We start from the raw sequence: 22,211 nt of genomic DNA on the forward strand, positions 1-22,211 counted from the left end.
GGGAAGGGACTGCTGAGCCTCACGTCTAGAGAGTCATGCATAGTCCCGGTCGGTCAGCAGAGTCACACAGCAGAGCGGATGTACAATGTTTTATAGGCATGCTGATTCTCTCGCGGCATCTGTAGTCTCGCAACCTCTGGAGTATGTCTCACGATGTTTGGAGTCTCGAGGCACCTGTATTCTCCAATATCTCTGCTTCTGGCTTCTGGGGTTCTGCCTCCTGTTCTTGCTGGGGGGAAGGGAGGGACCCAACCTATCACTCTCTAAGTAACTGAGGCTGAGACTGGAGGATCACAGTTCCTAGACAGCCTCAGCCATGCCTGAGTCTTTCATTTATCACTGAACCTGCATAAAACACCCCACACCATAGGTCCCTGCCCAGCCAGACCCTTGGAATCTTTTTTTAAATTTAAAAAAAAAAATTTTTTTTTTTTTTTGGTGATACTGGAGATTGAACCCAGGGACATTTTAATTCTGAGCTCCACCCCTAGCCTAATAATTTATTACTTTATTTTATTTTGTGGTACTGGGTGTGGAACCCCGGAAATTTTCTACCTCTGGGCTATACTCCCAGACCTATTTTATACTTCATTTGGTAACAGGGTCTTACTAAGTTTCTGAGAGCCTCACTAAGCTGCCGAGGCTGGCTTTGAACCTGTGTGATCCTCCTGTCTCTGCCTCCCAAGCTCTGAGATTACAAGCGTGTGCCACCACGCCTGGCATTATTATTTTATTTATTTTTATTTATTTACTTTTGGTGGTACTGGGGTTCCTGGAAGCCCTTCTACCTCCGGGCTACACTCCCAGACCTATTTTTACATTTTTATTTGGAAACAGGGTCTCCTAAGCCAGCGCGCATGGCTAGCTTTGAACCTGTGCGATCCTCCTGTCTCTGCCTCCCAAGCGCGGGGATTACAAGCGTGCGCCACCATGCCCAGCTATTTATTTATTTTTTGGTGGTACTGGGGTTCCTGGAAACCCTTTTCTAGGCTATACTCCCAGACCTATATTTTTTTAAATTTGGAAACAGGGTCTCTTAAGCCAGCACGGCTGACTTCGAACCTGCGCAATCCTCCTGTCTCCACCTCCCAAGCTCAGGGATTACAACCGTGTGCCACCACACCCAGCTATTATTTTATTTTAAAACAGAGTCTTACTAAGTTGCAGAGGACCTCACAAGTAGGTGAGGCTGGCTGGCCATGAACCTGTGATCCTCCTGTTTCAACCTCCCAAGTACTGAGATTATAAGTGTTTGCCACCAAATTGGGCTCCCTTGACCTTCCTTCAAAAGTATACTTTTCTTCTTTGTCTTCTTGTTCTTCTTCTTTTTTTTTTTTGTCCTGGGGATGGAACCCAGGGCATTCTATCCCCAAGCCACACCTATTTTATTTGGAAACAGGGTCTAACTAGGTTGATGAGAGTCTCACTACTTGCTGAGGCTATTCTCAAACCTGGGATCCTCCTGTCTCAGCCTCCCAAATGCTGGGATTACAAGTGTGTGCCACCATGCCTGGCTAGAGCACTCTTTCTTTCTTTCTTTCTTTCTTTCCTTCTTTCTTTCTTTTTTTTTTTTTTTTTTTTGTGGTACTGGGGGTGGAACCCAGGGGCTTTCTACCTTCGGGCTATACTCCCAGACCTATTTTGTGTTTTATTTTGAAACAGGGTCTCACTAAGTAGCTGAGGCTGACTTTGAACCTGTGCTATCTCTGTCTCAGATTCCCAAGCACGGAGCTTACAAGCGTGCGCCACCACGCCCGGTTTTTATTCTTTATTTTAAAACAAGGTCTCACTAAGTTGCTGAGAGCCTCACTAAGTAGCTGAGGCTGGCTTTGAGCCTGCGCGATCCTCCTGTCTCCCAAGTGCAGGGACTATAAGCCTGAGCCACCACGTCTGGTTTAGACACACTTTCTTAACAGTGAATTTCCTACTGTCGGCATTTCCTGCCCCAGATTTCCCAGATCATCCCTTACTACAACAGATTTCTACAGAGTCTCAGGCTTAAAACCACACAGTCAGCCGGATGTGGCAGTGCACGTCTATGATCCCAGTCCTTGAGAGACTGAGGCAGGAGGATCGCAGGTTCAACGAGAGTCTCAGAAAGTAGTAAAACGCACATCAACCTAGCAGGACTCTGTTTTGAAATAAAAATAAAATAAAAGCCAGGTGGTGGCGCACGCTGGTAATCCCAGCATTCGGGAGGCTGAGACAGGAGGATCGCCAGGAGGATCGCAGTTCACAGCCAGCCTCAGCTACTAAGTGAGGCCCTTCACAATTTAGTGAGACCCTGTTTCATAATAAAGAATATAAAACAGGGCTGGAGGTGTAGCTTGGAGGTAAGATGCCCCTGGGTTCCATTCCCAGCACCATAAAGAAAATAAAAAACAAAATAAAATCGGCCTGGGGTGTAGCTGTGAGCCTTGAGTGACTCCATTCTGCCCCCTCTGCCCTCGTAGTCTCCTTTCCCCACCTCCTGGTGTGTGTGTGTGTGTGTGTGTGTGTGTGTGTGTGTGTGTGTGGTACTTGGGGTGAAACCAGGGCTTTCTACCTCCAGACTATACTCCCAGATCTATTTTCTATTTTATTTGGAAACAGGGTCTCACTAAGTTGTAGAGCGCCTCATGAAGTAGCTGAGGCTGGCTTCGAACCTGTGTGATCTCACCCAGCCACCTCCTGCTCTTGAGTTGCTAATCTGAAGTTGTTTGAACCTTGTGGAATGTCCAGTACTGTCCTGCAGAACAGGCTCTAGCTAATTGCAGGAATTCCGCTGGGTTTTAACAACCACCATATTTGGCTTGCAGCTGGGGGACCCCTCCCCTGCCCCATGTTAACGGCTGACTTGGCTTCTGTATCTGGCTTGCTTGCTGGTAACCTTTGCGTAGTTTAAAGTTATGGCTCCGTATTCATGGTTTAAAGTGATTGAATCCAGCCGAGTGTGGTGGTGCACGCTTGTAATCCCAGCGTTTGAGGAGGATCGCACAGGTTTGCACAGGTTCGAAGCCAGCCTCGGCTATTTAGTGAGGCTCTCAGCAACTTAGTGAGACCTTGTTTACAAATAAAATATAAACTAGGTCTGGGAGTGTAGCCCGGAGGTAGAAGGCTCCTGGGTTTCATCCCCAATACTGTAAAAGAAAAAAAAAAAAAAGGGATTGGCTCCATATCTGTGGTTTAAAGTGATTAGCTCTAGCTGGGCTTGGTGGCGCACGCTTGTAATCCCAGTACTTGGGAGGCTGAGACAGGAGGATCCGGGTTCACGGACAGCCTCGGCTACTTAGTGAGGCCCTTTGCAACTCAGTGAGATCCTGTTTCAAAATAAAGAATAAAAAGTAGAAGCCGGGTATGGTGGCGCACGCCTGTAATCCCCAACATTCGGGAGGCTGAGACCGGAGGATCACCGTTCGCGGAAAGCCTCAGCTACTTAGTGAGGCCTTCCGCAACTTAGTGAGATCCTGTTTCAAAACATAAAGAATTAAAAAATAGGGCAGAGGGTGTAGCTCGGAGGTCAAATGCCCCTGGGTTCCATCTCCAAAACCGCAAAAATAAGTAAATAAATAAATAAATAAAGTGAAGAGGTGGCGAATTAACAAAGGAAATCTACATATACAGATGCAGTCAGCCAGGGAGCCCAGCTTCCTCGGTGCCCAGGTCAAGCAGCACCCCAGCCCTACTCTCACGAGGAAGAGCCTGGAGTGGGGGCGCATACCTGTGACTCCAGTACTTGGAGGTTACGACAGAGGACCACTGGTGAGACCCAGTCTCAAAAAGGAAAAATAAGCCAGGTGTGGTGGCACACACTTGTAATCCCAGCATTTGGGAGGCTACTACTTAGTGAGGCCCTCTGCAACTCAGTGAGACCTTGTTTCAAAATAAAGAATAAAAAATAGAGCTGGGGGTGTTGCTCCGAGGTAGAATGCCCCTGGGTTTCATTCCCTGTACCGGGAGTAAATAGAAGAGGGCTGGAGGTGAAGCTCGGAGGTGGAATGCCCAGAGGAAATCTCCTGCTCCACTTCCTGGGACTCACCTGGAAGGAATTAGAGGAATTGTCACATTTCGTTCATTCAGCGTGAAGATTCACAGAGAGGAGATCTCTATCCCACGTTGCCCCCACCTCCACACGCTAGGTATCCTATTAAAAAGGATTGTAAAAGATCCTGGGCTGGGCGTGGTGGCACACGCTTGTAATCCCAGCATTTGGGAGGCTGAGACCGGAGGATCGCGGTTCGCAAACAGCCCCAGCTACTTAGTGAGGTGGTTGGCAGAGAGAACTGGCCTGGGCACAGTCAGAGACTGGCTGGGCTGAGAGATGGGAGGGAACGGAGGCCTCCCGCCCAGGCTGAGCTCCCGGCTCCCGCACCGGGCCCTAGATCTGCTCCGGCTGGGCCTGGGGCTCCCCTCAGCTCAGCTGCAGTGGTGAGATGTCCCTGGACACCAAGCAGGGCCGTGCCCACTGCTGGAATGAAGGAAGGAAGAGCCCCAAAGGCAGTGGGGCCGGATGAGCACTGGACAGAAGCCAAGGTGTCTTGGTCAAGAGGACGAAAAGGAAACTTGGCCAAGTCTTTTGGCAGAGGGGCCAGGCACAGGGTTTCCTTCCGAGAGCGGACAAAGGAAGGAGCATCCTGTGCTGGGGTGGGGGAAGGGGTGTCTGTCTCAGCCTCAGCCTCAGTACCTTCCCATCCTTGCCCCATTTTCTTATTTAATTCTAGCACATGTCAGTGCAAAGACACCATTTAATTTTCCCATATTACAGATGGGGAAACTGAGACTGAAGGTGAAAAGAGCCCCTCCCATGGGTGGTGGGTGGAAAGTTCTCCTGACCTCCCACTGTCCACTTTGTGAACAGACCACACCAGCAAACCAGGCGTGTGGGGCGTCCACTCTGCAGGGCGGGAACGTAGGGGTGCCTCAGTCCCTCCTGCTAAGCCAGGCTGGCTGAGCTCCGACCTTCCATCTCACTAGGAGCTAAAGGAAGTGGAGTCCCAAATCAGCGAAGCTGCCTGTTTCCCCATCTGTGAATCGATGCCAGTTGCCCGCTGTTCCTCCAGTGCTGCGGTTTCTAGTGACCAGTTCACAGGCACTCGCCCACACCTCAGAGTTACCAGCCCTGTTTTTATTCTTTATTTTACTCTTTATTTTTTATTTTTTTGGTGGTACTGGGGTGGAACCCAGGGGCTTTTCTACCTCCGGGCTATACTCTCAGACCTATTTTATACTTAATTTGTAAACAGAGTCTCACTAAGTTGCTGAGAGCCTCACCAAGTAGCTGAGGCAGGCTTCGAACCCGTGCGATCCTCCTGTCTTAGCCTCCCAAGTGCTGGGATTACGCGTGCGCCACCACGCCCGGCTATTTTTTATTTTAAAACGGGCTCAGCCGGGCGTGGTGGCGCACGCTTGTAATCCCAGCATTCGGGAGGCTGAGACGGTAGGATTGCGGTTCAAGGACAGCCTCAATTACTACTAAGGCCCTTTGCAACTAACTCAGTGAGACTCTGTTTCAAAATAAAGAATAAAAAACCGGGCTGGGGATGTAGCTCGGAGGTAGAATGCCCCTGGGTTCCATTCTCAGTATGGGAAAAAAAAAAAAAAACCCAAAAACAAAAAAAACAAAAACAAAAAATCATTAAATAGCTGAGGCTGGCCGCGAACCTGCGGTCCTCGCGTCTCAGGTGACTCTCTTAGGAGGTCACCTCTGAAAAATCAAACGCCACCTCAGCAGCTCCTCGGGTCACCTACTTCCCCGGAGCAGTCATCCGCGCCTCCCGCGCCTGCCTCCCCCGGCACGTCGGTGCAGGATGGAGGGCGGAGACCCCGCGGACTGAATCAGAGACTCCAACGGCGGACACGCCCACCGCGGTGGGCGGGGCGAGGTAGCTCCGCCCCGGGGAGGCCCTCGACCCGTCCCCGCCCACTCCGGGCTGCCCGCGGACATGCCGGGCTCCGGGCCGCAGTGCAAAGGTACATCTGAGACACGTGGTTTCCAAGGCCCCTTGGGTTTGGAAAAGTTTATGGTTCAGGTCACATCAGGAGTCGTACGACGGCGCGGGAGGGCAGAAAGGCCGGCCTCCCACGGTAGGGAAGTGGCTGAGCACGCGCTGCAGCCGCACCGTGGAGGCGTGTCCGAGCAGCCCCCGCCCCGCGGCCCCCGCCGACCCCACCGCAGGCGCCTCGTCGGGCTCCGGAACGCTCCCCGGGCGCTTCTGCGGCTCCGAAGGGCGGCGGCCGGGCCCGCTCGGCGTCGCCGTCGCCCCGGGCAACGGCCCTTGAAGGACTCTGCGCCTGCGCCGAGTTGGTTTCGCGCGCCCGCCCGCGGCGCCGGCGGAGCGAACATGGCCCAGGCGGCGCGGGCGGCGCGGCTGCTGTGGTCGGGCCGGCGCGCCCTGGCCGGGAGGCTGGGCGGCCCACGCTGGCCGCCGCTCCTGGCTCCGAGCCGGGCCGGCTTCGCGGGGGGCCCACCGGCAGCGGCCTGCAGACGCGGCCCGCGGGCGCTGGGGGCGGCGGCGCTGGCCCTGGGGGGCGCCCTGGGGCTGTACCACGCCGCGCGCGGGCACCTGCGCGCCCAGGAGCTCCGCGCCGAGCGCCCGGCCGCGCAGGTAAGGCCCGGGCCGCCGCCCACGGCCCTGGACCGGATCCTGGAAACCCGCGGGGTCCGGAGTCGCCTCTGCCGGCGGGTGACCTTGGGCTGGTGACTTGGCCTTAGGTGTCCGAAGCCTCAGCGCCCTGGTCGGTGAATGGGGCGCTGCTGAGACCCCGCCCCAGGATTGTGTGTATTTCTCCCGAAGTCGGTGCGCCGCAGCCGCAGTACTTTATGGGAGGACGACCCTTAGCCTGGTACCCCTTCAGGCCGGTGGTGGCCCAGCCTCCCGCCCACCCTTCTCCCCCCTCCCCACACACAGATGCCCCTTTCCTGGCTCCTTGGGTGAGGAGCCAAGTACCCTTGGGTGGGGAGCCAAGTACCCCGTGGCACCCTGCCCATCCCCAAGTCCAGCCTCAGTTTCCACTGTGGCTTCAGCGTGAATGTGGCAAGCCCCACTGCAGCCAGATCCAGGCCAGGGCCAGGCCCAGCCTCCCCCTTAGGGAGTTGAGACGTTTACCCCACTAATGGCCAGTGCCGGCCCAGATGGTAGCTCACCTTTTTTTTTCTTTCTTCCCCTTTTTGTGGTACTGGGAATGGAGCCCAGGGGCAGTCTACCTCTGAGCTACACCCACAACCCGATTTTTTATTCTTTATTTTGAAACTGGGTCCCACTGAGTTGCAAAGGGCCTTACTAAGTAGCTGAGGTTGTCCTCGAACCATGATCCTCTGGTCTCAGCCTCCCGAATGCTGGGATCACAAGAGTGGCCACCATGACCGACTTTTTTTTTTTTTTTTTTTGTGTGTGTGTGTGTGTGTGTGTGTGTGTGTGTGTGTGTGTGGTACTAGTGATGAAACCCAGGGGCATTCTACTTCCGAGCTATACCTCCAGTCCTATTTTTTATTCTTTAGTTTGAAACAGGGTCTCACTAAGTTGCAGATGGCCTCACTAAGTCGCTGAGGCTGGCTGCAAACCTGTAATCCTCCTGTCTCAGCCTCCCAGGTACTAGGATTATAAGCACGTGCTACAACACCTGGTGGTAGCTCAGCTCTCAAAGATGAGGGTGTGCGCAGCTGGAAGGAGACACACCCTGAGCTGACTGGTTGCCCCCTCTGGACTGGAGGAGGAGGGGCGAGCGTGTCCAGTCTTGGACAGCTGGAGGGCTCCTCCTAAGAACATGTTTGGTGGGTGGGGGCCCTGCCCTGGGGCCCACTGACTGCTAACTTCTCCTGGGCTGCCACCGTGAGAGCCAGGTGCCTCCTCCCTTCTTTCCCATATTCTTGGGGGTCTCAGAAGCCTCCTGGGGAACCTGTTGAGGGTGGGGCCTGGCAACACCAGGCCTCAAGCCCCTCCCTCTGCTCCCCCAGCTGTCGTTGTCCAGCCGCCTGCAGCTGACCCTGTACCAGTACAAGACATGCCCCTTCTGCAGCAAGGTCCGCGCCTTCCTGGACTTCCACGCCCTGCCCTATGAGGTGGTGGAGGTGAACCCCGTGCGCAGGGCTGAAATCAAGTTCTCCTCCTACAGGAAGGTGCCCATCCTGGTGGCCCAGGAGGGCGACAGCTTGGTGAGCCTCCCGTGTGGTCCAGGAGCACCCCGGATGTGACCGTGCTCTGGACCCCTGACAGAACTCGTGCCCTTGGGCCTCCACGGAGGAGTCGGGGCGGGGGTGCTGCTGCTCAGGGGGTGCTTAATACATATGGGGCTTCTTCCTGCGCTGTCCACACCCCTCCGAGTCTCAGGCAGGGGAGCCCCACGTGGCTTCTAAAGTCAGTGTGGTCTGGGTTGGAGATTGCTGCTCGGCTCGCGAGGGGGTGACTTAGTCTCCCGGGCTGGCTTCTTGATTAGTCAGCAGGAGGCCAGGCTCTGGGTTAGATATGAAATGCCTGGGTAGCATCTGCGGCACTTGGTCTGGGCAGTTGGCACTCACCCTGCCCGCTGTGCTGGGGAGGTCAGGTGGGTACATGGCTGTGTTCCAGATGCCGAGACTCCCCCACACCTGCCCCCCGATCCCCACACCTGGTCACCTTTACTCAGAGGCCTGAGGGCAGGAGGGGCAAGCGCCCAGTGCCCAGGTCCCAGGCAGCCCGTTAGCTCACAGTGCCCGAGTGTCGGGTGGCCTGGGAGCCTGAGGACCCTGCCAGTACAGCCAGAGCCTCGGGTCCAAACCTGCCTCTTCTCTCCCAGCAACAACTGAATGATTCCTCGGTCATTATCAGCGCCCTCAAGACCTACCTGGTGTCTGGGTAAGGAGCAAGCCCTGGGGATGTCCCTTCCCTCTCCAGGGAGGCCTCGCCTGAGCTGCTGTGGGAGAGGGTGGGGACAGGGCGAGTGCTGGGGTTCCCAGCATGGCCAAGGGCAGCCTACCCTGAGACCGCCTTTCTTCAGCCCCTCCTCTCCCTCTGTTGGGGGAGTGTTCCTGGTGTCTAACTCAAATTCCCCTTGCTTCAAGAGGGTGGAAGCCTTTGTGGGCCGGTCCTGGCTCCAGCCTTGGGCTGTGCTGATGACGAGGGGACAGGAGGAAGAAGGGGTTAGGGTGACACTGTGGCTCTGTCCCAAAGGCAGCCCCTGGACGAGGTCATCACCTATTACCCACCCATGAAGGCCACGAATGACCGGGGCAAGGAGGTGACCGAGTTCTGCAACAAGTACTGGCTCATGCTGGACGAGAGGGAGGCGCAGCGCATGTACGGCGGGAAGGAGGCGAGGACGTGAGTGGGCCTGGGGCCTCCATGGGGGGGTGGACGGGGGCCAGGCTGAGCGAGTAGTCATGTGGGCAGTGTAGAAGGCCATGGGTGGGGCCAAGTCACAGCTGTTGGAGCATTGGTAGAGGAGCTGACCCTGCTGGGCATGTTGGCACAACTTGTTATTCTAGTACTTGGGAGGCTGAGACAAGAGGATCCAGGTTTGAGGCCAGCCTCAGCAACTTAGCAAGATCCTAAAACACAAAAATAGGGCAGGGTATGTAGCTCAGAAGTAGCATGCCCCTGGGTCCAGTCTCCAATATCACAACAATCAGGGGGCTGACCCAGAGCCCGCGTCGGGCTTGGCAGCCTGGTTCAGGTCCCCGCCCCGCGCCCGCCCGCAGGGAGGAGATGAAGTGGCGGCAGTGGGCGGACGACTGGCTGGTGCATCTCATCTCCCCCAACGTGTACCGCACGCCGGCCGAGGCCCTGGCCTCCTTTGACTACATCGTCCGCGAGGGCAAGTTCGGGGCCCTGGAAGGCGCCATGGCCAAGTATGTGGGCGCGGCCGCCATGTACGTCATCAGCAAGCGTCTCAAGAGCAGGTAATGGCGGGGTCTGGCCTGCCACCCCCGCCCCACTTGAGGTTACTGGCTGTGTGGCGCTCCTGGAACCCCCCAGGACGTAGGCAGGAGCCCGAGCCCTGGGCAGGGGAGACGACCCAGACCAGAGCTCCTGTCTGGATTCCGGGCCCTGCCCCATGCCTTCCTCTGTGGTCCTCGCCCGCGTCCCCGCCCGTCTTGAGCCATCCACCACCATCTCCCCACCTGGGGTGCATGTCCACCCGCGTCTAGAGATGCTGTGTCCTCACCTGGGGTACCCTGCTTACACAGCCCTCCCGCTGTCCCCCCGAGGAGGCCCCGCGCCCCCATCCTGGGCTGGGAGGCGTTCTCACGGACCTTCCCCCTTCCCCGCGCCCCAGGCACCACCTCAGGGACGACGTGCGGGAGGACCTGTACGAAGCCGCTGACAAGTGGGTGGCAGCTGTGGGCAAAGACCGGCCCTTCATGGGGGGCCAGAAGCCCAACCTCGCGGACCTGGTGGGTGCACGGTGGCGGCACGGCCCTAACGGGCCGGCCTCCAGGTGGGGGTGGGCGGGGAAGCCCAGGCCGTGCCCCCTCCGCTCCCCCGAGGAGCCTGTGCGTGCTGCTCAGGGGCAGAGACCCAGCTCAGCGTGGCCTAAGGGTAAAGGGGACTGTGGCTGCCGTTGGAGCCATCCCTCGCTGGAGCCATCCCTTGCTGATGGGCCGCAGGAGGGGCCTGGCTTCAGGCGCTGCACCCGAGGCCCACCTGTGCTGCCCTGGCTCAGGCTCTCCCTGCCGCAGCCGCCGTCTGAGTCTACTTTTCTTGGAGTTTGCTCAGCCCCAGGCAGGGCTGGGCTCCTGCCCGGCACAGCCCCCGTGGCCTGGCTTCAGTGCCCGCCCCTGAGCAGTCCTGCAGCCGAGGGGCCTGGCTCTTGAGAGGGGAGCTGTGATCTCTGCTCCCACATCGCAGGACCCGAGAGTGGGGGAGCGTTGTGTCCCCAAGGACCCTGGGATAGGAAGGAGGGTGCGGGTGCGAGGCAGGAGAAAGTACGGGCGTCCCTCACGCTCTGCACAAACTCTGTGTGCGGCTTGGTCTTGAGCGGCCGCAGGCTGTCGGAGAGGGAGGCGACAGGCCCTGGGCGGGGAGCACAGCGGTCCAAGGCCCGCTGGGCCCAGCGCGGTGACGACTCTGCCTCTCCGCAGGCGGTGTACGGCGTGCTGCGAGTGATGGAGGGCCTGGAGGCCTTCGAGGACCTCATGCAGCACTCCCGCATCCAGCCCTGGTACCTGCGGATGGAGAAGGCCATCTCGGAGGCCCCCCCAGCATGCTGAGCGTCCCCACCTGCTGGATGGCATGGCCCGGTGATGTGCTGCGGGTTGTGGGGCGGGGTCGTTCTGACTCCTGTCCACCCCACTTCTGAGCCCTTCCGCTTCAAACTCTGAGCACCCTGGATGCTGGGGACAAGGCCTGGGCCCGGTGTCTACTCACAGCTGCCCTGAGGGTCTTGGGTCACGGAGGGACTGTCATTTGTCCCTCCCATGCCGCTCCCACTGGCAGATCCCCCACCCAGGCTCTTGAGCCCTCTCCGGGTCCCGGGGGCTGCCCAGCCGCACCCTGTGGGTGAGGCTCAGAGGGCTCCCACCTGGGTCCAAGCTCTGGGATACTCTGTGTCAGGGGCCCCGCCCCCTCCTGGCCCCTCAGTTTTGGGTCTTCCCTGGCGCTGCCTGGGACCCTGTTGTTTGCAATAAAGAAAAAGTTTGCTGCTCCCTTGGTGGTGGGGCTGGCTTGGGGCTGTGTGTGACCGTGGTCAAGGAGGGCCAGGGAAGGCCTCGCCAGTCCCATGATGCTGTGTGTGCTGTACTAACTGTCCGTGGGGCTGGCGCTGTGCTAGCCTGGCCACAGGATCTGCGGGGCACTGGCTGTGGGAGCCTTGCGGCCGCCCTGGCTCTGCCCCTCACTGTGGGACTCTGGCCATGGCACCCATCTCTAAGCCTCAGTTTCCTCCCCTGACAAGAGGACATGATAGTCCCCAACTCAAGGGGGTGCTGAGCTGCCTCTGAGGCGTGGTGGCCTCTGTGAGGGCGACCAGAGGCCAGGCAGGCAGCCAGGGGGCTGAACTTCTGGGCCCTCCTGATTATGGGGTGACCAGGCAATCTCTCAGACACCCTTTAGAAAGTTATAAAAATTTTTTATTATTTTCTGGGGCATGGTGGCCTATATCTGTAATCCTAGCACTTGGGAGGCTGAGACAGGAGGATCACAGGTTCAAGGATAGCCTCAGCAAGTAGTGAGATTCTCATCAACCTGGTGAGACCCCTGTTTCAACAAAGAAAAATAGGCGCTGGGCGTGGTGGCACGCGCTTGTGATCCCAGTACTTGGGAGGCCGAGACAGGAGGATAGTTCACAGCCAGCCTCAGCTACTTAGTAAGGCCTTTTGTGACTTAGTGAGACCGTGTTTAAAAGAATAAAAAAATAGGGCTGGGGTGTAGCTCAGAGGTAGAATGCCCCTGGGTTCAATCTACATTACTGCAAAAAAAAAAAAAAAAAAAAAAAAAGAAAAAGAAAAAGAAAATTGGGCTTGGGGGTGGAGCTCAGAGATAGAATACCCTTGCCGTACACATAATAAATTAAGCCAGACATCATGGCACACACTTGTAATCCCGATACTTGGGAGGCTGAGATAGGATCGTAAGTTCATGGCCAGCCTCAGCAACTTGTGAGGCTCTTCCCAACTTAGACCCTGTTTCATAATAAAGAATAAAATAGGGCTGGGGGGTAGAGCTCAGAGGTAGAGTGCCCTTGGGTTCAGTCCCCAGAACCACGCACATTCCTTTTTTTTTTTTTTTTTTTTTTTAATAAAAAAGGCTGGGTATAGCCAGGAATGGTGGTGCACACTTATAATCCCAGCGCTTGGGAGGCTGAGATAAGAGATCACACAGGTTCGAAGCCAGCCTCAGCTACTGAGTGAAGCTCTCAGCAACTTAGACCCTGTTTCCAAATAAAGTATGAAATAGGTCTGGGAGTATAACCTCGAGGTAGAAAAGCCCCTGGGTTCTACCCCAGTACCACACACACACACACAAAGGCTGGATATGGTGGCTCACACTTGTAATCCCAGACTTGGGAAGTTGAGACAAGAAGACCACAGGTTCAAGGACAGCCTCAACAAGTAGCCTCTCTCGAGAGAGCGGCGGCCGCCAGGGCGGTGGGCAGAGGCGGCCCGGGCGCTCCTCAGTTGTCACTGCCGCAGCAGCCTGGTGGTGGCGGAGACACCCCCTGCGCCCCGCCCGAGGAGGCGGGCCAGAGCCCAGGTGCGTCCCGGCAGCACCTGAGCAGTGTGCAGAATGCCCCACAAGATTGGATTTGTAGTGGCCAGCTCTTCTGGACACGAAGACGGCTCCCGTGCCCGGGAACTGAGATCCATGCACCAACTGTCAGCGGGTGGAGGTCCCCGAGGTTCTGCCAGTTTCCACAAGAAATTGTTCTGCAGAGGGTGGAGAGGTGTCGAATAAGGAGACTACAGCTACTTGCTCAGCAAACACAGGATTTCAAGTAAGATCGAGTTCTACATTAGTGAAAGCTTGCCTGAATACTTTGTACCACACCAAGTGGAGCGATTTCACAGACTTGGCTATGTCTCTCTGTGATGATGAAAAGACTGGTTGTAAAGCCCGAGAACTGAAATCAGCGTACGTGGACGCAGTAGGGCAGTTTATCAAGCTAATATTTCACCAACACTATGTCAACAAGTACATCTATAACCAGGTTGCTTTGGTTGCAGTGAATATCATTGGAGACCCTGCAGATCTCAGTGATGAAGGCATGCTACCTCTAGAGAGAAGTTGATTGACCATTATCTTGGACACAACCCTGAGGATCCCGCTCTGGAAGGCACTTATGCTGGGAGGCCCGACCGCATCTCCCCACTGGACGACTTGGTTTCTGACATGTATCAAGATCCCGAAGTCGCGCAGATCGTACCCAGGCTCCATGAGAAGAAGCGGGAGGCCATCCGGCGGGAGCGCTACGGCCACTCCAGGAAGCAGAAGCAGGCCGTCGCGGGTTTGCAGGAGGTGGGCGAGCGGCTGGGGCAGTACAAGGTGGAGAAGCGCTGCGCCGTGGAGAAGGAGGACTTTGACCTCGCCAAGGAGAAGCAGCAGCAGATGGAGAGCTACCGCGCCCGGGCGCACCAGCAGCCGGAGCTGCACGGCCTCCTGCACGCGCGCTGGAGATGCAAAGGCCTGTCCCTTTACCCCTTCAGCCCCTAGCTCGGTCCGGCAGTCCTTGCCACCAAAAGCCAGTGCCCTCACTACCACGCCCAGAAAACCCATGTGCAGACGCTTTGCTGCAGGAGAAGCCTTTGTCTTGTTCCCTGACCCCTCTGCCTCGGCCGCACTCCATGGCCGCCTGCCGCAGCCCTGCCAAGGAGCAGTGTGGGCAACTGGGCAGCTGGGACAGGTTATCCCATAGGTACCCCGCAGACCTGAGTTGGGCCTGAGTGCACACGCGGCCAGCAGCCCCTGCCCTGTGCTCTGGGGGAGGCAGGAGGGACCAGAGCAGAGCACTTCCAGCCACAGCTGCCGCCATTACTTCCTTTTCCTCGGCATCTGCGTGAAGATTTCCCACGCAGGAAATTGGCTACAGCTTAAAGTAAGCGGAGCCCTGAGGGGAAGTGTTGTCTCTGGCCAAAGTACTCCCCCACTCTTAGATGTTCTTTCATAACTATTACTCTTTTGGTAATGATTCTTTTAACTTTCCACACGAATTGCTCCGGTGATGTAAGATCAGGACTGTGGGAGAAACTGAGTCCGTGGAAAATGAATTTTCTAGTAATTTGTCTAAGCCTCTAAATGCCCTCGGCTTTGCTCAAATGGTAATAAAATCCAGTCAGAATTCAGATGCTGTGGAAGCATTCCAGTCACAGTAATTACAAATGCAGATTTCCCCTCTATCTCTGACCTTCATTTTAATCATTAACCTACAGTAAAAGCCTTAAGAGTCAGCTGAAACCATTAGCCTTAAAAACTCGTAAGGGAGGCAACCGGTGCCTCTGTTTACCCCCTCTCCTTGTGATCCTGCCTAGATACAGAGAAGATAAAATTTGTGTGTGACATCAAAGCAGTCTAGTTGGTGAGCAGCCAATACTGCCCAATACAATAGAGCCGAAGGCTAGGACGATTCTTGAACTTTACACCCAGTATGTGCGCTGCCCGAGACAGGGAGGTGCCACGTGGTTAAGAAATTAATATGTCAGAACAAAGGACAGATATAATAAATGTGTAAGTGTGAAAGAAAGGAAATATGGTGAGAATAAGAAAGGATTTTTGTATAAAGAAGAGCTTATCCTAAGATTGTCCCAAATGGCAAAGAGAGAATCAGGGTAATCAGAAAAGAAAAGGAAGTTGCAGAGGGTTTGTGATAGGAAAATGGATTATTAAAAGAGGAATAGGCTTCTAATAAGCCTATCGTTTGAGGAAAAATGCTCAGCAGCTAGAGAAGTACATCTGACAACTAAATCTAAAAACTTCATGTTATTTTTGGTGTTTATCTGCTAAACTGTGTTGTGAACTTGTTTAAGCTTTCAGACTTTGGATGGCAATGCGGACGAAACCTGGGAGACCTCCATCGCATCCCCCTGGATCGCCATATCTCCCCATGCCAGCCATATGGACTAAGCCCTAGGAACGGAAAGTTCCGAAAAGAGTTAAAGGAGATTCCATGAGAGGCCTATTCTCCAAGCCCTGGGCGTGCCTGTGCCTTCTGGAATTTGCCCTGTGGAGCCGCCTGTCTGCAAGGGTAGGGGGCTCAAGGACAGGGGGCTGGATCTGGTCACAAGATCCAGAGCTAATCTTACTTTGTTTACATGTCCTTCACTACTGTTTTGTGGTGATTGCACTTCTCTTCTTTTTTTTTTTTTTACTATTAATCTCACTGGTGAAGGATATAAATTTTCCTGGGTTCTTGTAATAAAGTGTCAATTGCACTAGAGGCATTTGTCCATGTCAGATTCTTTCCCGGAGAGGAATCTCCACTTTTAGCGCCGTGAATAGGAACTTAAAGGAGTTTATTTCATAAAAAGGGAAAAAATCGCTGCAGATAAGTGGCTACAGAACTGCACCCGAAGCCTTTTGCCCATCTTTCTGAGAAACTCGATTTCGAGCGGACTCAGTGGCCATATTCAGTGCCAGATTTATTCCCGACTGAGCCAGTCTGCTGCACACAGCCATCACGGCGCCCACGGCATTGCCCACAGCCCCTCCCTGCCCTCTGCCTCCGGAACCTCCCTTGCGCTCCATGGAAACCTGTAAACGTTTGCTTAGAGCATCATTTCGGGGCAAGAGAGAACATTTGTAAAATGCAAACACACACTACATAGCAACTCAGTAAAGTTGATGCGTGATCATAAAAAAAAAAAAAAAACAGACTCATTGATCTAGTGATGAGCCCCTGTTTCAAAATAAAACCAAAATAGTGCCAGGGTGGTGGCACACGCTTGTAATCCCCGCGCTTGGGAGGCAGAGACAGGAGGATTGCGCAGGTTCGAAGCCAGCCGCGCTGGCTTAAGAGACCCTGTTTCCAAATAAAACATAAAATAGGTCTGGGAGTGTAGCCCAGAGGTAGAAGGGTTTCCAAGAACCCCAGTACCACCAAAAAACAAACAAACAAATATTATTTTATAGACAAAATTCACGTTTTTCATAATAACATTCAGATATGGTAGAAGAGAGTGCCACGCTCTGGACAGACGTGAAGTCTCAGTTCTCGCTGCCATTCTGGGTCTCCTGGTCGACTCTGGCCTGGCTCTCACGGCTGCGCAGCCCTCCCTCCGGGGACGCCCGTAGCCCAGGCACCCTCCCACCCTCACGTGCCCTCTGGGAGTGCTGAGCTCCGGCTCCACAGGAAGGAGAGAAGCCAGGCCTGAGCAGCCAGGGAGGACGTCTGTGTGGCCACAGGCGCCCACAGCTGGGTCCAGAAGACGTCCCGATGCTGGCTGCCTTAGACCGTGAACCTTGCTGCAGGTGTCCAGGGCGGCCTGTAGGCCCCAGGGCTTCCTTGGCAAGCAGAAACAGAAACAGGGAGACAGAGGGGCCTCCCTCCCTCCCCGCATCCATCCCTGCTCCTGCCTCACGCTCCCCACCAGAGGCCTTTCCTGCCACCACCCCCTGCTCAGGCAGCTCCTTGGTATCTCCTTATAAGTCCCAAGAGGAGCACCTGGCGTACCGGTGTCTTTTTTATTTTTTTTCTTGCAGTACTGGGGATGGAACCCAAGGGCATTCTGCCTTGGAGCGACACCCCCAGCCCTGTTTTTTATTCTTTATTTTGAAACAGGGTCTCACTGAGTTGCAGAGGGCCTCACTAAGTCGCTGAGGCTGGCCGTGAACTGCAATCCTCCGGTCTCAGCCTCCCGAATGCTGGGATTACAAGCGTGCGCCACCACGCCCGGCTCTTGGAGTACCAGTTTCTAATGAGGTGCTCATCTCTATGACACCATGGCCAGAGGAGGGCCCACGGCCCACACTCCTACCTTCTTTTCTGTTTTGGTACTGAGGTTTGAGCTCAGGGTATTCTATCTTCGAACTACCCCCCCCCCGTCCTATTTATTTTTTATCCTGAAATAGGGTCTCACCAAGCTGCTGAGGGTCTCATGAAGTGGCTGAGGCTGGCCTTGAAGCTGTACCCCCCCCCCGCTCCCCGTCTCAGTCTCTGGAGTCCTGGGGTTACAGGGGTGCTCCTGCATGCCGGGCTCGGTGCACCCTGCTCCTGCCGTTCCTCTGGCACAGCCCAGAAACCGCGGCGTCTTACCCTCTGCTGTCCTGCCCTCACGGACTCGCAGATCACGTTTCCTTCTGTTTTATTTCACAGAAGGCAGGTGGTGGTGGGATCACTTGAACAGGGCCTGACCCTGGGGCTGCTGGGAGTAGGGCACCTCCTCTCCTGAGGGGTCCCCTCCATGAAGTCTGAGGACGGTGCTAGCCAGACCCGTTCCCTGTGAGCGGGGTGAATAGCCACAGGGCACCATCTGGGTCCACATCCTCCCCACCCGGCTCAATTGATATTTTCCAAGCTCTCTTCGGTTATTTTCTCCGCGTTTCCTATAACCACCAGAGGGCGCTAGAGGCCGCGAATTCCGGCATGAGATGACAATAAGCTCTGGGACTGCCACCTAGTGGCCAATTCTAGAATCGACTCACTGGGCTGCCGTCATTGGAGATTGTCTGTAAAAATGGGTTCACACAGCGGGCGTGCACATTTATAATCAATCCCAGTCCTTGGGAGGCTGAGACAGGAGGATTGCAGGTTCGAAACCAGCCGCGGCAAGTTAGAGGCCCTCCACAATTTAGTGAAACCGGTTTTCACATCTCCCAAGAACAGCATGCTCTTCCTCCCAGGGAGAGCCAGCCCTCAGGAGGACTTAAGGTTTTTTTTGTTTTGTTTTGTTTTGCTTTTTGTGGTAATGGGGATGGAACCCAGGGGCATTCTACCTCTGAGTGACACCCGTAGCCCTATTTTTTTTTTTTTTTTTTTTGGTGGTACTGGGGGTGGAACCCAGAGGCTTTCTACCTCTGAGCTATACTCCCAGACTCATTTTATATTTTATTTGGAAACGGGGTCTCACTAAGTTTCTGAGACCCTCACTAAGTAGCTGAGGCTGGCTTCAAACCTGCGTGTCCTCCTGTCTCAGCCTCCTAAGCTCGGGGATTACAAGTGTGCGCCACCACGCCTGGCTCAGCCCGGCTCGTAGCCCTATTTTTAAAATGTTTTTTTTTTGTGTGTGGTATTGGGGGTGGAACCCAGGGGCATTCTACCCCCAAGCTATACACCCAGCCCTATTTTATTCTTTATTTTGAAAAAGGGTCTCACTGAGTTGCAAAGGGCCTCACTAAATAGCTCGGGCTGAGTGTGAACTGTGATCCTCCTGTCTCAGTCTCCCGAATGCTGAGTGTTTTTTTCTTTTCTTCATGATACTGGAGATTGAACCCAGGAGCATTCTATCTCTAAGCAACACCTCCAATCCTTTCCCTTTTATATTATTATTATTATTATTATTATTATTATTATTATTATTATTATTATTACTGGAGATTGAACCCAAGGGCAATCTACCTCAAAGCTAACACACCCATTTCTATTAATTTATTAATTTATTAATTTATTGTGGTACTGGGGATGGAACCCAGGGGCATTCTACCTCCAAGCTACACCCTCAGCCCTATTTTTTATTCTTTATTTTGAAACAGAATCTCACTGAGTTGCAGAGGGCATAAGCAGCTGAGGCTGTCTGTGAACCGCGATCCTCTGGTCTCAGCCTCCTAAATGTTGGGATTACGTGCATGCACCACCACGCCCACCTTCTTCTTTTCTTTCTTTATTTTACTTTTCTTTTGCAGTACCGGAGATTGAACCCAGGGGTGTCCTACTACTCAACTACATTCCCAGCTCTTTTTATTTTTTATTTTGAGACAGAGTCTCTCTAGATTGCCCAGGCTGGCCTTGAATTTGAGATCCTCCTGTCTCAGCCTCCTGAGTAGCTGGAATGACAGGCGTGCGCCTGGCTCCCTCTCACCAGTTCTAATGATGGTGTAGTTTCCCACAGGGTGACGCATCTCAGCGTATGACTGTTCTTTACTTAACCAGTACGAGGAAGGATTTCGCGTAGAAGTATCTAGTGGGGCTGACTAGCGGCCTCAAATCTACCCAGGTCCTAACCCCTGGGACCTGATACACTTCATGTGGTTGGTCAGGGTAATTTGTGGATGTGGGTTTAAATGATTTTGAGATCAGGAGATCACTGTGTTTACGTGTCAGCAGAGCCGTTCTTGTAGGAGGGAGGCCGAGGGAGACTGGATACAAAAGAGCGGACCGTGGGAGCAGAGGCTGGGGGCCGGGAGGGCGCTTCTCCAAGTAAGGCAGAAGCTTCTAGAAGTTGCAAGGGGGGACTTGACCTCCTTCTGTCCTCCAGCCTCCTGAAGGAACCAAGCCTGCTGACGCCTCCATTTCAGCCCAGTGGAACTGCTTAGCATTTCTGGCTTCTTCTAGGGACTATGAGGCTAAAGGAGTGTTTCCGAGTCCCTGGGTTTGTGACCTTTGGAGGTCCAGCCGCTGTGACACCGATACAAACCTCCGAGGGGAGGGCAGGCAGCGGGGATAAGGGCTCTGGGGCTTGGGGCCTGCTTCCTCGCCTGGACGCCCCGCGGGCCCCTCCCTCGCTCTCTCTGCGCGTACCACTGTTGCTGGGACTCTCCGGGGCCGCGGGGCCTTGCCGACGGGGGACAGACAGCACCGGGGGAGCCCTTTGGGCGGGTGTTCTCCAGGCCAGCCGTGTCCTGGGAAGCCAAGCGCGGCAGGCCGAGGTTCAGCTGGCACCTGGGGGGCAGGGGCAGGCCTCCAGCGGTCTCTGGCCTCAGTTTACCCTGTGGCCCCTCCCGCCCGGTCCCAGCTGACTTTGCCCGCTGCAGGAACGGCCACGCTGGGCAGGGACCAAGGTCCACGGGGCAGCTGGGCTCAGCACGCCGGCCCTGTCTCACCTTTCCCCTGCATTCCAGCCATTCAGACCAGCAAAGTCTGGATTGCCGGCTGCCCAGCAGGGAGTCACCGTCCAGAACACGCTCAACAAAGCCGCTCACTTTAGTTTAAAGAATCTCACTTTAATTTTACTTTACTTGGGTTACTGAGGGTGGCACCCAGGGGCATTCTACCTCTGAGTGACATCCCCAGTCCTATTTATTTATTTATTTATTTATTTATTTATTTATTTTTGCAGGTCTGGGGATGGAACCCAGTGGCATTTTACCTCCGAGCTACACCCTCTGCCCAATTTTTTATTCTTTATTCTGAAACAGGCTCTCACTGAGTTGTGAAGGGCCTCACTAAGTAGCTGAGGCTGTCCACAAACCGCGATCCTCCAGTCTCAGCCTCCCAAATGCTGGGATTACAAGCGTGCGCCACCATGTCCGGCGTCCCAGTCCTGTTTTTTATTCTTTATTTTGAAACAGGGTCCCACTGAGTTGCAAAGGGCCTCGCTAAGTGACTGAGGCTGGCCACGAACAGCGATCCTCCCAAATGCTGGCGTTACAAGCCTGTGCCACCACACCCGGCTCCTTCCCAGCCTTTTAAAATTTTTCTTCTGAAACAGGGCCTTGCTTAGTTGCTGAGGTTGGCCACGAACCTTTGATCTTCCAGTCTCAGCCTCCCAAATACTGGGATTACAGGTGTGCACCACAATGCCCGGCTACCAGTTTTCCTCTTCTTCTGAGGACAACAATCACTGGATTTCGAGTCCTTTACCTCACCCTAAATCGACTACATCGGCAAAGACCTGATTTCCAAATAAGGCTGCGTCCTGAGGGTCTGAGTGGACACAGGTCTTAAGGGGACACTAACCCATACAAGTGGCAGGTGGCGGCCTCACGCTGGGGCCCCCACCTGCCTCCCTTCAGCTTCGGCAGGTGGGGGTCCGAGCTGCTCCGGCCTCCCCATAGCAGCCTGGCTCTTCACACACTGGAGGATGGCTACTTAATGAACATCCCGCCGGGCACCTTGTTTACTTGGTACTGCCATAATGTATGGGAGAAGGAAAAAACATAGCCAACAGCAGGGAGGGCTCTAAGGCTGGGCCAGTGGGGGGGCCCTGGTGGCTGGTGGGGCTGGAGGGGGAGCAGGACACCCCCTCCCCCCGGCCTTTGTTAGCTGGTTAAGGTCACACATGCCTGTAATCCCAGTCCTTGGGAGGCTGACAGAATCGCAGGTCCAGGATAGCCTCAGCAATTTAGCAGGTCCAGGATAACCTCAGCAATTTAGCAAGACCTCAGCAAATCAGCGAGAGCCTGCTTCAAAATGCACGGAAAAGCCGGGCATGGGGGCGCATGCTTGTAATCCCCGCGCTTGGGAGGCTGAGACAGGAGGATCGCACGGGTTCGAAGCCAGCCTCAACTACTTAGTGAGGCTCTCAGCAACTTAGTGAGACCCTGTTTCCAAATAAAATATAAAAAAAGGTCTGGGAGTATAGCCCGGAGGTAGAAAGCCTCTGGGTTCTACCCCTAGTACCACACACACAAAAAAAAAAAAAAAGCACAGAAAAGAATAAAATAGAAAGCTGGGTGTGGTGGCGCACGTTTGTAATCCCAGTACTTGGGAGGCTGAGATAGGAGTGCAGGTTTGCAGCCAGCCTCAGCAACTTGTAAGGCCCACTGCAACTTAGTGAGACCCTGTTTCAAAATCAAGAATAAAATAGAGCATAGAGGCAGACAGATCCAACCAAATCCACCTTGATTTTTTGAAGAAATCTCTCCAAAAGTAGACTGTTCCTGCCCCACATGCTCAGGAACTCTGTTTTGGTGGTACTGGGGATGGAGCCCAGGGGCCTTCTACCTCCAGGC

General features: G+C 54.7%; 1 protein-coding gene across 1 annotated transcript; it reads left to right on the forward strand.

Moving 5' to 3' along the window:
* Nucleotides 1-6,320: 6,320 nt before the first annotated feature.
* On the forward strand, nt 6,321-11,164 carry PTGES2 (prostaglandin E synthase 2; the record flags this gene model as incomplete). Its single annotated transcript, XM_080708879.1, has 7 exons — nt 6,321-6,584; nt 7,934-8,131; nt 8,752-8,810; nt 9,126-9,275; nt 9,653-9,853; nt 10,231-10,348; nt 11,036-11,164. 7 exons carry the CDS (start codon nt 6,321-6,323, stop codon nt 11,162-11,164), a joined length of 1,119 nt encoding a protein of 372 aa, XP_080565005.1.
* Between the last annotated feature and the right edge of the window lie 11,047 nt (nt 11,165-22,211).

This window comes from Muscardinus avellanarius (genome assembly GCF_963383645.1).
Source record: "Muscardinus avellanarius genome assembly, chromosome: 13".
Classification (NCBI taxonomy): domain Eukaryota; kingdom Metazoa; phylum Chordata; class Mammalia; order Rodentia; family Gliridae; genus Muscardinus; species Muscardinus avellanarius.